The 14,682-nt window shown below is 46.9% G+C and overlaps 2 protein-coding genes across 4 annotated transcripts in view; both read right to left on the bottom strand.

The window, feature by feature from the left end:
• Positions 1–1,842: 1,842 nt before the first annotated feature.
• LRIT2 (leucine rich repeat, Ig-like and transmembrane domains 2) lies at positions 1,843–5,376 on the bottom strand. The gene is made up of 3 exons (XM_069020393.1): positions 5,267–5,376; positions 4,091–4,872; positions 1,843–2,648 (listed from the first exon to the last, which is right to left on the bottom strand). The coding sequence occupies exons 1-3, from the start codon at positions 5,374–5,376 to the stop codon at positions 1,843–1,845; spliced, it is 1,698 nt and encodes a 565-aa protein (XP_068876494.1).
• Positions 5,377–11,788: 6,412 nt separating this feature from the next.
• The window catches only part of LRIT1 (leucine rich repeat, Ig-like and transmembrane domains 1), a 115,245-nt gene continuing 112,351 nt past the window's right edge, over positions 11,789–14,682 (bottom strand). For all 3 annotated transcript variants that reach the window (XM_069019202.1, XM_069019201.1, XM_069019200.1), the window contains one exon: positions 11,789–12,774. In XM_069019202.1, coding sequence (XP_068875303.1) covers positions 11,789–12,774 — 986 coding nt within the window. The remainder of the gene's footprint in view (positions 12,775–14,682) is intronic.

Genomic DNA, 14,682 nt, shown 5'->3' with positions numbered 1-14,682 from the left:
TGCGCCGGGAGCGCTGGGCTGCTTTTCTGGGATTCCTTTGTGTTCCAGACAGCTGGGAAAACGTTCTGTTGGTTTTCTTCTTGTTCTTTTTTCCCTTTCCTTCCCCTTGCCTCACTGCCTCCCTTCCCTCCTCGCCGGGCCGGGGAGCCTGCAGGGGTGGCCCCAGCGGGCCCGCGGGATGGCCCCGGCTGGTCCGAGCCCGCGTGTCTGTTCCCTCTCCGGGGATTTGCTGTAGTTTGAGGGGGTTTTTTATCCTGTTCTACTCTGTTTTGTTCATGTGTTAATAAACAGTTTGGTTTCTTTTTCCCACTTTCACTCCTTGTGACCCATTTGTCTCATTGATGGAGGAAAAGGGGAGGAACATTCAGTCTGGAGTGTTTCCTCCTGAAGTTTTGTCTCAAAAACTGAGACACCAGGTTTCTTTGCAATTTGTAAGTGTAAAAGGCCAGAGATGAAGCAGAGGACCTCTGTGTATTCTGAAAATCTGTCATGTTTATTGCTTTGACACTAAAAGACTGACAAGACTAGGAAGTCCTGTAAAGTATTAACAGCAAGAATCAGCAGTGACAAAACAAAGCTCTGTTCAAAAGCTGGGCAGTACGGTACAGCAGGAGGCGCTGGGGGAGGAATCACAGGTCCTGAGGAGAAGACAGCATGGAAAACACACACCAAAACCCAAAATACAATTAGAAAACCGAGCTACTACAGCATGAAGCTCACAATAGGTTCTATCTCTGCTTACAGCTGGGGTGTCTACTCTAGATTTTTCTTATCAATCTATAACACATATAACAAGAGCTGTGGGTCTATGGGCCACATGCTTTGGTTGTGCTGGAAAGCATGAGGTCAAAAAAAGAAAAATAATAAGTCACATGTCCTCAGACCCCTGAGAATCACAGCACTGAGCTGCTCCACAAGCAGGAGGCAGTCACTTTTACATGTGTCTTTGGGCTTTTTTGCCTCTGGCAAAGAGGAGAGCTTTGGTTTCAAAGCAGCAGGATGGGCAGGCACTTGTCTGCATTTAGGGAATGTGCCTGGCTTGCATCCTCAGCTCCCAGCCCCCTGCTCCACTGTGTTCTCTGCCTCTGCGCACTTGTCCCACCAGCCTGCTTCAAGCACTTGCACTTTTCCTGTTTGTGGTACAACCAAAGCTGTCAATCTCTTAGGGCTGCGTAAACCTTAAGGAGGAGTAAGAAAAAAAAAAAAAAAAAAAGAAAAAAAATGCAAAACAAACAAAAAAAAAACACCCACCCCCAAAACCAACACCTGTGGTCAAAATAATTTTTTCTCCAAGTAAAATAAAATCTCTCCATCATGTTGACCCAATCCTCCCCACCACTTGTTGCTGGGCTGTGACCACAGCCGTGCCCAGCTCCCCTGTCCGTTCCCTGGAGCTGGCACACAGAGAAGCTGGCACCTGGCAGAGCTGCAGACACACATAAACAGCTAAAGACACACCTGTGTGGGTGAGTGAGGGGACACCTCTGGCCTTTGGCCACAAGCATTAGTATTGGTTCGGGGGTTGTTTTTTTGTCAGTGCTGGTTTGCTTGGTGTGTCAGTGTGCGTTGCTCCGTGACAGTGCTGCGGGGGCAGCCCGGGGCTACGGAGGCGCAGCTCCACACCTGTGGCCGGACAGCCCGGGCTCCTCCATTCCCAGGGCTCCCCAAGCCTGCCGCAAATACTGGCGGTGCGCCCGCCGTGCCCCGAGCCCTCGCAGCCCAGAGCCGCCCAGGCGCGGCCCTTCGAGAACAGCAGCACCCGCTGCGGCCCGAGGTGCCGTGTGGAAGGTGCCGTGTGGAAGGTGCCGCGGCGGCCGCGCCCTCAGGGCGGGCAGGGCCGGGCTAGTAGAGGTCGGCGCTGTTCCTGTGGGGCGGCCTCGCCTTGTCGGGCTCCTCGCGGGCCGGGGGCCGCCGTGCGCCGCGGCCGCCGTCGGGGCGGCAGAGCCCGTCCTCGCTGCCGGCGGGCAGGCTGTCCAGCGTGCTCTCCTTGCTGCCCGCGGCCTGCGCCGAGCCCCCGCGGCGGCGGCGCGGGCAGGCGCTGGGGCAGCGGGCTAGGCAGCCGGGCAGCGCCTCGGCCGTGCAGGCGTACATGCCGGCCGGCACGGCCAGCACCATGGCGCACACGATGACCACGATGTGGATGAGCTTCTCTCGCTGCTCCATCTGGCTCACGTCGCTGCCCGTGACGAAGACGACGCACTGGCCCTTGCGGGGAGCCTGGTTGCGCACGGCCACGCACACCTCGTACTTGGTGGCGGGCAGCAGGTCGGTCACCGAGTAGGTGTTGACCCCGGGCCCGATGTAGATGGTGTCCTTCTGGGCGGCGTCGTAGCGGCCCACCAGGAGGGTGTACCAGGTCTCCCCCGGCTCCGCCGCCGCCGCCGCGAACCACTCCAGGGTGATGCCGTAGACCGTCTGCTTGGCGATGCGCACTTCCACGTGAGCACCCGGCTCCGCGGGGGCCATGGGCGCCCAGCCGCGGGGGGTGGTGGACGCCCACGGGGCCACCACGCGGAGGCTGATGGCCACCGAGGCGTTGCCCAGGAAGTTTGCGGCGGTGCAGGTGTAGTTGCCGGCGTCTGCTGGCCGTGCGGCCGGGATCAGCAGCTCCGAGCGCACGGTGTCCTCGCTGACGGGCTCCGTGGTCACTGCGGGCAGAGGTGAGTGGGTCAGCAGCGGGCCACCGTGCCCTGGGGCAGCCCCAAGGGCGGTGTGGGATCGGGCCCACTCGGGACCTGTCCTGCCCAGGGAGAAAGGAAGAGGGGCACAGCAATGTGCCAGACCCCACTGAGATGGCAGCGAAGTGTTGGCTTGTTGGCTGTCTGAAAGGCAAGAAACGCATTGGGAAACCCAAGCATGGGAGACATGGAGTGTGTCCGACCTGTGTCCCAGTACCACCAGCTGGGGAAGCTGCTGTGGGCAGAGGCCAAGCTGCCCATCTGCCCATCAGCATTCTTAGGTCAGGGCAAACCAGGAGAGGCATTGAGGAGATACAGCTACATTTTGGGCACACGTTCCATCCTCTGTTAGGATTAAAAATGTCAGTCTCAAGAGGCTCTGCCCAACATAGGTGTATGAAGACAGGAAGTGTCGGGCTGGAAGTGAAACACAGTTTTAAGAACAGTATGAAACCCGGTCATCTACCCAAACAGAGGTGTGTGACTGTGGTTGAGAAAAACTTGTATGTAATTAATCAGCATGTGCTTGTAGAAAGACACACAAGTGCTGCTACAGCGCTGCAACTGAAGCAAATATCAGCCCAGGATTAAAGGCTAATGCTATCCTATTTAGCTAGTTGGCTTATTAGGAACACACAGAACCTGCGTGCTGGCTGCCTGTATGCCTTATTACCTTACCTGATGAAAATAGCAACTTGTCCTATTGAAGGCTCTTAGTAAAAATAAATGTGAGGGAGAACAGATTGGGAGGAAGAGGAAAAGGTGTCATGTTACAACGCCTTTGCTAAAGAATATAAATAAGTGAGACTTCAGGAAAACAACCACCTCTGTTTCAGTTGGTAGAACATGAGTGGACACACAGGAAACAGGTCTGCACAGTTTTGTGTTTTGGGTAGTATTTCTTGAGGGAATACATGGGAATAGTATAGGAACATACAAGTCTGTGTTTATGTGTGTGGGCTCATACAAACTCACTTTCATGCAAATATAATTATACAGAGTGTTGCATATATATATGTAGAATATATACTACATATACATGCATATTTAGATAACTATGTATTTATTAAATATGTACAACTAATACAGGATTCGTAGTTCCTACATCATGTGTCATGAGGAAAGAGCTGCTACTTAAAATCCACAAGTAACATAATTGGGTAAAAATGAGGCCATGCTCCTTTCATCTTTGACTGATATCCTGCATGAAGCAGCTCTTCTTATGCTGGTCAGATGTGCTTAGATGCACAGGATGATTAAGATCATTTGGATTATTGCAACCACAATAACTGGTACTCTAAAGGGGCTGGGTTGCTGTGGTGACTGTGATGGCCTGCAGACCTACATAAGTAGAATAGCACAGCATAAATTTTTAATTAAAAAAAAAAAAGAAGAAAAAAAGCTTTGCTTACCATTAAATGCCCTTAAAAGTTTGAGTGCATAGGTCCACCAGACAGCTGGGGAAGGGCTGGCTTGCACAAAGCAGGTCAGGGTGATGTTTAACCCTGCTGGGACTGTCAGGTTGGTGTCAAGGGCTGAGGTCAGGGGCTTCGTGCAGCTGTTAAGCTCCACTTCATGAAAAAACTTCCCTGTCCTGAATTTCGGGCCTGAGCAAGTTAAATAGGAATTCATCAGAATAATAGGTGGGCCCACAGACTTGATAAACTGGACAAATCCCCGCAGGCGACAGTCACAAATCCAGGGGTTGTCATGGAGGGCCAGGACGGCATTGGAAATAGCTTCTAGCGGCCCCTCTGTCCTCTGGCTTCTCTGGTAGACGGGCCAGTTGTAGAAGACATCCCTGGATATGATGGTAAGCTGATTTGAGGATAGATCTAAGTAGGTCAGGTTGGGCAGATAGCGGAGTGCGTGTTCGGGAAGGACGTCCAGCCGGTTGTGCTTCAGATCCAGGATTTTCAGAGTCGGGGTGTCTTGAAATGCTGTCCATGGCACCGAACTTAATTTGTTCCCTTGCAAGCGCAGCTCCTTCAGAGCTGGCAGATATTCCAGGCTCTTGATGTGCATCACTGTGATGTTGTTAAAATTGAGCCAGAGATACTCCAAGGCACTAACGTTCTCAAAAGACCCGCGAGGCAATTCTGTTAGGTGAGAATTTTCTATTCTAATTTTCCGGATGTCCTGAGGGATGTTTGCAGGGATCTGCCTCAGCAGTGCAGACATGCAGAGCAAACTCCTAGGGAGGAAACCAGAAAATTTTCCAGGTCACACACCACATTTGAGGCCAATAAACCAGTTCCCTATGCAAGTCTACAGGCACTTGAATAATTATAAGGTATTGTATATACGGCATGCATAAGCCATCCATCCGTCCATCCTTCCCTGGGGTTTACTCCAATTTTGCCATAAAGAATGCAATTAAGTCATAAAAATGGCTATGCATGTAACTACATATCTCAGGGAAATAAGAGAAATCTCATTCTATGCTCAAGATAGTACAATTCAAGTATTAGAGGTGGCACTCCATGCATCAGTCTGCTTGGTTTTGGTGCTCACAGCATCAGCAAGCTCCTGTTGGGGCTGTCTGAGCCTCTTCACTGGTGCTACAACAGGGGTAACAGTGTTCTTACCTTCCAAAGCTGTCCTGAGAACAAGAACATCCTGTGATGCAAGATGAAACAGATGGGTTTATCTTGTGGAAGGCCAGAAGAAGAAGAAAAATATGACAGATAGGGTCCATATTCTCCTTTAAGAAAGCACTGTGCAGGGGTTTGCACCAAACACACCAACAGCCTCCAAGAAGCAAATCTTATTAGCTGTAATCTTCCTTGACGCAGAAATAAATCCTGCTGGGGACCCAGCCCTAAGGAAGACATGTAGTGGGGCTCTGTCTGTGTCCAAGTGCTAAAAATCACCCCCAGGACCACTCTTGGCGTTTATCCTCCAGCTGAGGGGATTCTGACAGACATATTTATTTGGTTGGGAATATAAAGAGGGAGCCAAAACCACTTCTTTTGCCAAGCCCTTGCAAGTAATTAACCAGGCCAAGTTTTTTTTTTTTTCTTTTTAATTACAAGGGATCTATCTCCTGTATTTTAATGGCATTTATCAAGGCAGAAAGCCACAGTAAGGGCCAGACTTCACAGCTGTAGTTTGCCATCGTGCCTAATGGCACAATCCATCCTCCCCCCAAATCCTGCCTGCAGCACTGTGCAGGGTGTGTTCTGCTCGTGGTGAGCACAAAACCTGCTCTCCAGACTAGGATGTTATGGCATGAAAGCATAATTATGATGCCTTTTTCCTCTGAAACAAGCTCAGTTCTTACACCTTGGTAGTGAAAATGGCAACATAGCTGTGGCCAGTCCATGGGTTTCTCTGAGAAGAGTATCTCAGAAGCCAACCTCTTCCGTATAATATAAAATTTCAGTGCTATTCTCTGGCTTCCCTCATAAGACACGTGCCAGCTGCCTTTCAGTCCTCTTGAAAAACTAAGCTGTTCTGAGAAGGGATTTTGGGTAACCAAATTTACTGATCTCTTTTAATCCAAAATAGCAAGTTTCAGCTATGCTTTCCAAGGAGTTTTGTGTTCTCCTGGGGCCATCTAGTGTGGATGCGCTTCACTACAGCCTGCATGGGAGCACGCCTGGGAAAGGGCTGTACCTCACTGCCCGTGTGTGTGACACTGGGTCACAAAGCAAGATTAGCCTGAACCTACTTAACCTCCAACCTATGGGACCAGGATAGAAAAATATTTATAGTGTGGGGGCTTAGAGCTATATGTGGCTCTCAGGGTTGTGCTGCTGTCAGCCTGCAGAAGACACAGGCTAGATTCTGCAGTGTTTAAATTGACAGGAGCTTTTATTTCATGGCAGATCAGCGAAATGAACTGCTAGGGAAGCTTCTGGGGACTGGTACAGTGCTCTGTTTCTGTCCCCCATGTACAGGGAGTAGACCACAAGGACTGGGCCTGTGGGGATGCTGTTGCTGGCCTCACATCTAACCAGAGGCATATGGGATTTTTATAGTTTGGGTTTTTTAACTTAAATATTCCTTATTTGTCCATGGTGCAATATTTGATTTTTCAACAACTGCCCTACATTTAAACGTGTCAGTGAGCCCGGAGTGAAGGAAAGGCTGCTGCTGGTCTGTAGCACAGCAGATGCAGCGGCTGTAAATCCCCCTGCAGGAGGGTGGTGGCTGCTGAGGAGTTTCTTGGTGAAGCTGCTGTTCTTGCACTACAGCTCCTGTCACCTTGGGCACTCACTCCTGCACTTTCCACGTAACCAAAGCAGTAGAAGGGACACCCATTAGCAGGGCTGGCTGGCTACACTGAGGGTGTTGCAGGAGCAACAGTGGCAGCTGCCATGGGAGGGTGAGTCCTTCCCCGTCATCCATCGCCACTGAAGCATAGGGACTCAGGGACCCCCCACTCCCACCCAGCAAATGCCACAGTCACCCATGCCTTTGGTCTTCTTCTGTGGTTTGCCATGAAAATATTCCCTGATAAAACAATTTTATTAGTATTTTATTATAATAATTTAATATTTTTGCAGTTTACAATAATAATATAATTTTACAATGGCAAGATAATATAAAATAATAAAATAATATAAAACAATAAGTAACATAGTTCAGTATAATATATACTAGTATAAGTAAATAATAATACAATAAAGTAAATAATACAAAATAATTTTGCTATAATAAAGTTATGTAATTTTACCCATTACAATAGGCAATAACAGTAACAAACCATTTATGGTGTAGTTAGTTAGAAAACTCGTGGGTGACAGGAGCAAATGCTGGAGTTTGCCCATGCGTGAGCTGCAGGGCCTGGGAGAAGAAAGTTTTCAGCAGAGGCAGAAGAAAATCAGTGCCTTGGTGTGTTTGGCTCTAGAGGTGATGGGACACCTCCCCATGATGGGATAAATGGCTGAAGTCCCCCCAGATCGTTGGCTTGTTCAGTCATGCTGGACCGGTGGGAGCCACGAGGGATGGAGACACCCATCAGTGCCTGGGATTTGAGGCAGATGGGATCGCAAACTGCACCCATGGCACCAGGGAGGCCCTGGGTTGGGATGCTTTGGCTGTCCCAATGGCACCAGAAGGGGCAGCAGAAGGGATTCACCACCTTTAAGGTCCAAAACCTCCTTTGCTTGAAAGGAAGGGGGCCTTCTTTGCCACCTTCACACCCCTCCTCCATGGCCCACAGGAAGGGTCTTAAAGTACGTGGCAGCTGAGTCACATCTTCAAAAAATCTTTCATGAAAAGTGAAGTGTTATTTACAGGTTTATGTGCAGAGTAAAAACTACTGGAGTTTCCCTCCATGTACATCTTCAGGCACAGAACAGGTGCACAATGCCTCATGTCCTTTAAATAATTGATTTGCTTAACATAAAAAATAATAAAAAAGAATTGCAGTTGTTTTCTCACATGAGAATTTCTGCCAATCCCACCTATCTTCTATAGAGCTGGAAAATGGCCTTTCAAAGAGTGATGTTAGTCAGTACCATGAGCCAATGCTTTGGCTGTTTTACGGCTGATACTTATTTGCTGCTTGAGAGGGCATTTATCTAAATATATCCAAACTCCAAGGGTACTCAGAAGGTTCAGTATTAACCTGAGAGTTCAGTGGTGAATTACTTATCAAAGTCGGAAGAATTAGGGTAGAGAGAAGGGGGAGGAGAAAGGAGGAGGGGGAAGTAAGGGAAATAAATCCCCCAGTGTTTGCCACAGGCATTATGCTTATGTTCCCTACTGGAGTGGGATTTTGCTGCCTTTTTAATTCAGCCTAGTTTCTGCCTGCATGTAAATTTAATGGTCACTATTGTGACAGCAGATGTCCCCTCAGTTCAGCTGCTCTTTAACATCATGTGGCATCCTGGCTGAAGCCAAAATGCAGAACAAGCTGTCTGAAACTCAAGCTGTCGAAATAAATCGCCACAGAGACAGTGTCTGCTAGTCGATGGGAAGTGCAGTTTCAGAGACTGCGCTGATTGCCAAAGCACATGCCAAGAGATCACCCACTGTGTGCTCCCAGCTACGGCCAAACTCCATCTTGAAATGACATTTCTTCTTGTAAGAAATCAAGTCTGGGCTGATGCTTTTCAATTAGTCCCTTGGCCATGGCTTTCAGTGTTAGAAATCACTGCTGGGCAGGACATAAGTGTTGAAGGCTGCAGTTGGGTGTTTCAGAAAGTGCATGTATCAAAGTGTTTAAAAATGAGTTGATGGTTTAGTGGGCGTGGTGATATCAGTCCAAGCTTGTTAAAAGGGAGTGCAATAGCAGATGTTGGCTTTGGTTCTTACAGCACATCTTGAGAATTGACTTTAACCAAGAAAGGAATTGTTGGCCGGGAAAAATATTTTCCTTACCCTGCTGAAACTAGGTGCCTAACAGCCCTGCCATGACAAGAAAAGAGAAAATCCAGTGAGATACTTACCTTTACATGTCTGATACCACTAATAATCTGACCCAGAGCTTTGAAGTCACATCAGCTTCCTTAATGGTTTGAAATTTCACTCACAGTTTAGCAAGTACACCAGATGAGACAGAGCTTGTAGAGTTTCGTACCTATTGCCTACCCTGTATGAACCACCAGTGCAGTAGAGAAAGACTTTTCTTGAACAGCAGCAGCTGAGATGATAAACTGCGATGCCTCATCTATGAGACAGTGAGAGCGGACACAGGAATGAGAAAAGAAGAATCACATTTATTCTATTTGGGATTACCATTCAAAGTACAAAAAATACCCAGTAGAGTCTAAAATTGAACCCATTCACAGTGGATGTCCCAGGATGATCCCTCCATCCTTCCCTTCTCGCAAGCAAAGAGTGCCAGTGCTGGCCCAGCTGGTGCTTTTTCCACAGCCAAGTCACAGACCGAGGGTCACAGCAGGTGAGAGCTGCTCCTCACCAGCGCTGGGTGCAGCAAATGACCCAGCTCATGTCTCCAGTCAGCTGAAAAGTGAGTATTTCTGGTTCCCAGTCAGCTGAAAAGTGAATATTTCTGGTTCCCAGTCAGCTCCTGCAGACCTGACTTACAGGAAAGTCCTCGAGCAGTAGGTGCACTCCGTTCACCACAGGAAAATGTCAGGACAGCCTTGTTTCTTCAGGAGCTTATCCATCCAGGGCCATGGCAGGCTGAGTTCTGCACAGCCCAGTGTTCCTGCTGCACATGTAGGCAGGACCCAGGCTTACATACAGCAATCCTTGCAACTCAGCACAAAAACTTCTACTGGAAGGACGGTTTTTTCCTGACTCTAATAATCAGGCTGGGACAAATGAACTTTATAAATAAGGAACAGATGTATTATGTACCACATGTTTCATGAGTTAATTTGTTGCATTAAAATACATAATTTTACAAAACTTTATTTGTAAACCTAAAAATCTACACAGTCCAGTGATAGCAGTAGCATGAATTATGGGGGATAATTCAGGGATTGACAAATTCTCCCAATACAAGAGAATTTCCTTATCATTAATGTAAGGAATACAGGGAGTGCTATCAGAAACTATTGTGATGTACCCGTGTTGCTGGTATTCATGTTGAGATCAGATGACTTGCTTTTTCCATCAGGCCAAGTAATCTGACATAACTGAAACCCTGCTGTACAAGGAAGACTTGCAAAACCCATACAGAGCTCCATTCCAACCAGTGAATTTTCTTAACCCACACTGTACATACACATCCAGAATGTGAGTGGAAGTCTTTCCAATAAATTTACAAACACACATTTCAGAACAGTTCAGCAAGCTTTATGCATTACCATTTCAACTTGGCTGGATCTTTCCCATTCAACATTTGGCAGAATATATATAATTTTCTTCATTAATAATATTTATTACAAAGAGAAAAATGTTATTTACTACTACATGAGGACTTGAGTGGAAAATTACACGTCTGGGAGTTACTTTGTGATAAGCACTCAGATCCAAATTCCAGTGAAGCTGCAGAACTCAAATGACATTTAGATTAATATTAGACAGGTTTTTTTCAGGGTGCTTGAACTTGTAAAATGCTTGAAACCCAAAAGTCTGTACTGAGCCACTGCCACCACTGAGACCATAATCAGGAATGGCTGATGTGTGCATGGCCAGTGGTCAGACACCACATCACTTTCTGCTGCTCTGCACAGAGCAACTCCTTTCCGTGACCAAGTCACAAGTGCCTGGCTGATGGTGTGGGTCTTCACCATCAGTTTTGCCAGGAGCACAGGCAGCAATGACAGGGCTGGTTTGGGAGATTTTTACAAAACTCTAGTGTAGGTTGTCCAGTATGGTTACAAAGCATTGCACCACCACACACCATGTGCAAAGTAGGCTATTGTATGATTTTTATCTAGCACAGCTGGTGTAAAACATATTCTACTAACTACAGTACAGATACAAAATGCCAGCTAGGACTGATATTTAAAGACCTTTGCTCTTTTTCAATAATATTTTAAGAATAGAGTTTAGGACCAAAATACAATCAGAAAATGTTCTCTATTATGCATTCTTAGGTGTGTATTGGGTTTTGGTTCTTGATTTCTATCTCCTTTGCACATTTCTCTGAATTCAGAGCATAGAGTTGTGATTATGTTGGACGTATTAGAAAGGGTTTCTGTGCATCCGTATTTAGTGATTTATTAAGCATCAAGCTGCACATTTCATGCAACCATGGGGGATGTAAAAGGTGAGACTCTCAATATTCACCTTCTCAGATATTTGTATCAAAATTACTAAACCCTCCCGTTTGTCAACCAAAAAATCCATAAAAAGAGCTGAGAATAAAGTACTTTGCATATTGCAGAGCAGGTCCTAAACAACACCAAGCAGAGCACACTCAGAAATGCTGCTTAATGTCCTCACACACAGTGTGCACACTTCAATTTACAGGAAAAAAAAAACCAAAAAGAAGTGGTCCAGGAGAATGAGGCCATTATCACAGAAGCTTTTGACTGGGTACAAAGCAGCAAACCCCAAGAGGTGTGAGCAACATGTTTCTGTAAAGCTTGGGCACCATCTACCCTCTTGCATCCTGTTCCAGAGCAAGTCAGAGACAGAAGCATGGACAGGGTGGCCTGCAGTGCTGGAGCAGAGTCACAGAGCCACAGATACAGCCACGTGTTTTCCACTGGGTGAGCTGGCAGTCAGCCTCGGTACTGTCAGCAGAAGTATTCATTAGGCTGTCCCTCAATCTTTGGTATGGCTTCCGAGTCCACGCTGGAGCGGGCAGACAGCAGCCTATTCGACTCGTCAGGGGTGTGCCTGGTCAAGTATTCTCCTTCCACGCCTTTTGCCTTGGCCCCAGGAGACAGGCTTTCAAAGGTGACGTAGGATTCCTGAATTTCCTTGGGTTTCCGCACAAAGCATTTTTTGCAGCGCCGTTTCAGTGCTCCACAGCAGACCACCAGCGTCAGAGGAACAGCAATGACACAGGCCACGCTGATGACAACCACATTGATGAGCTTCTGCGTCCCTCCCGCACTGAAAACTTCATCTGTGGAAAATATGATGCACTGCTCCTTCCTGGGGATCAGCCCTTTCACACAGACACACACGATGTATTTGGTCTTTGGCAGCAGCCCATAAACAGTGACCTTGGTCTTCCCTGGCTCCACGTTGATCCGCCGCATGTCCCTCTCTCCAAAGACAGCATAAAGGACACTGAACACCGTGGTGTTCTTTGCCATAGGTGCCTTCCAGGCCAGGGTGATGCTCTGGTCGGTGTCCCCTATCACCCTGACAGACCTCACCATCCGCTCTGGCTCCTGCTGGCCCATGGTGGGGCTCACCAGCAGATTCTGGGGGTTGCTGTCTTGTGCCATGTCCGGGAGGAGAAGCCCGTCTCCAGTGCCCGCTCCAGCCCCCAGGGTGGGCACAGTGGAGGTGGTGATGATGTACCTTGCCACCAGTTCATCATTGTAGGCAGCTGCCTGCATCCCGCTCGCCTTCCCATTCCACGTGCCTTTGCCATTAGAGGTGGGGTCATCCGTGCTTTCTGAGTCTGTGATGATGAGTGAGATGAACGCCTCTGTTGCCCCCAGGAAATTCTTTGCTTTACAGATGTACTCTCCAGAGTCAAGGTAAGAGACTACAGGCAGGCCCAGGATAGACCAGCTCATCCCATCACTGGAAATCTCTTGGTGAACTGCAAGGCAGGAAAAATGTTAAATAAATAGGCAATAATAAATGGAATTAATACCATGTTTGTAAAATATTAAGACTCCATCACCAAATATCTGCTCAATAAAGTATATGATAAAGAGTCATTATTTCTGCTTGCCACCAAGAACATTACAAAGTTAAAGTGAATCTAAGAAAAGGACAGTAACACTATAATTAGATTATGTCAGGATTTAAACTGCTTCCAAATGAAATATTTGATACTATTTCCTCCAAATGGATATACAGCTGGAAAACATAACAGGAAAGGATCTTCCATTAAAAATAAAAGCTTGAAAATTCTTACGTAGGTACAATACTTAAAAGAGTGGAAGGAGCAGGCAGTAACATGATCTATTGGAGCATTAGATGCAGACCTTGGAGGCAAAGAAAATACAAACAGTGGAGGTTTTATTGTAATAAACACACATGGACTAACCTAGAGTATATGGAAAAATAGTTGGAAAATAATATCCTTGTCTACTGCTTAATTATTGCAGGTGTTTATCCTTACACAGGTGTGATCACGTAGCACCGAATGATATGTACACAGCTGAGATTTGCTCATGTGATTCACTTGGAGGCTAAAACTAGGGGGCTTTTTGTCTTTTTCTGTTGGTGCAGAGAAAATAAAAAGAAGAGTTGGGATCTTGTGGAAGGGTAAAGCACCCTCTTCATTATTTAACCAGCCTCCTTAGGATGGGCATGCCCTTTCCCACTGAAAGGTAAACCAGAGAGATGTCTGAAAGGCAGAGGTAAGAGGATGCAGACTTCTCCCAAGCCCTCTTGGGGTCAGGATCCAGCCTTTGCTACCGGGACCCCTTCCAGTGGCAGTGAAATACAAGGTAGCAGAAGTTACTTTTTCAGTTTAAGTATTTACTGAATGTGTATATTAAAAAACATAAAGCCATGGGTCTACCTATAGCAATTACCTGCACATACAGATTGTGGGCTATTTCTCAGTCCTTTCTGTTCAGAACACCACCAGCATTTCAAATAGTCACATTATAGCATTGGCACAGAAGCTGCCATTGTTGAGAAATAACCTATCTTTTCAGCCAACTTTTTACTGAAAGGTGCTAGCATCTGATTTAATGGGGCACAAAATACATCATTCTCAGTTGTAGCTCAAAGTAAACTCAACATAGGCTTTCAGGAAATCATCCCCTGTTGTATGTTTTGTGGTGGCTCTTTCAAGTGTAGGAGGGATGTTTGCAGCATGGTGGGTGCACATTACCATTATGAGGAGCAGCTCTGCTACATCCTGCACATCGTGTACAACAGAGCAATAACTTGTGCAGATCTCAAAAAATTACGTTTATTCCAAATGGTTCTACTGCTGTGAAAGAAAATTGCTCTCTTCCCTGTTCTGTGCACTGAGGAGCCCTGTAACCCTTTGAAGATCAGACTCCATACTTAGCAATTTATCTGCTGAGTTTAGATCCTCTATGAAAGTCAGGGCAGGACTAGGATACAGGAGTATTCAGGGCAGGTTGGAAGTAAGAAGGTTCAGATCCTGACTGAAAACTTGTAGGACAAAAAGCTAAGGACAACTGTCTTCAGTAGAGCAAAGGTTTCTTCCCTAAATTCCCCACATTAAAGGACCAACATTGCAATTACAGCTCCAAACATTCTTGTGAATGGAAATGAAAACATGATCAGTCACAAAACCAGTGTCTGTTTGAAAGCTTCCCCCACAGGAGGGGTTAGCACAGAAGAGGTGCTGAGACCAGGTGGTCAGGGTTTCTTCCACAGAGCATTTTCCCCAGGGGACCTTGTCAATCTATCAGAAGGGGATGATTCCTTGGGGACATTCCCACTGAAGTGTTGTATCCTTCAGCAGTTTAGTGGCTTTTTTTGTGTTAATATCAGTAGTGTTGTATGTTTGAAACCT

This window comes from Aphelocoma coerulescens, chromosome 6, assembly GCF_041296385.1.
Source record: "Aphelocoma coerulescens isolate FSJ_1873_10779 chromosome 6, UR_Acoe_1.0, whole genome shotgun sequence".
Classification (NCBI taxonomy): domain Eukaryota; kingdom Metazoa; phylum Chordata; class Aves; order Passeriformes; family Corvidae; genus Aphelocoma; species Aphelocoma coerulescens.
Note: the sequence above shows the minus strand (reverse complement) of the source record. Positions and strands in the feature narration are given on the sequence as shown.

Coding starts and splice junctions, on each gene's coding strand:
- LRIT2 (XM_069020393.1), bottom strand. CDS start 5,376: ATGGACCCTATCTGTCATATTTTTCTTCTTCTTCTGGCCTTCCACAAG. Junction 4,873..5,266: donor TCTCAGGACAGCTTTGGAAG/GTAAGAACACTG, acceptor TTTCCTCCCTAG/GAGTTTGCTCTGCATGTCTG. Junction 2,649..4,090: donor ACTTTTAAGGGCATTTAATG/GTAAGCAAAGCT, acceptor CTCTGCCCGCAG/TGACCACGGAGCCCGTCAGC.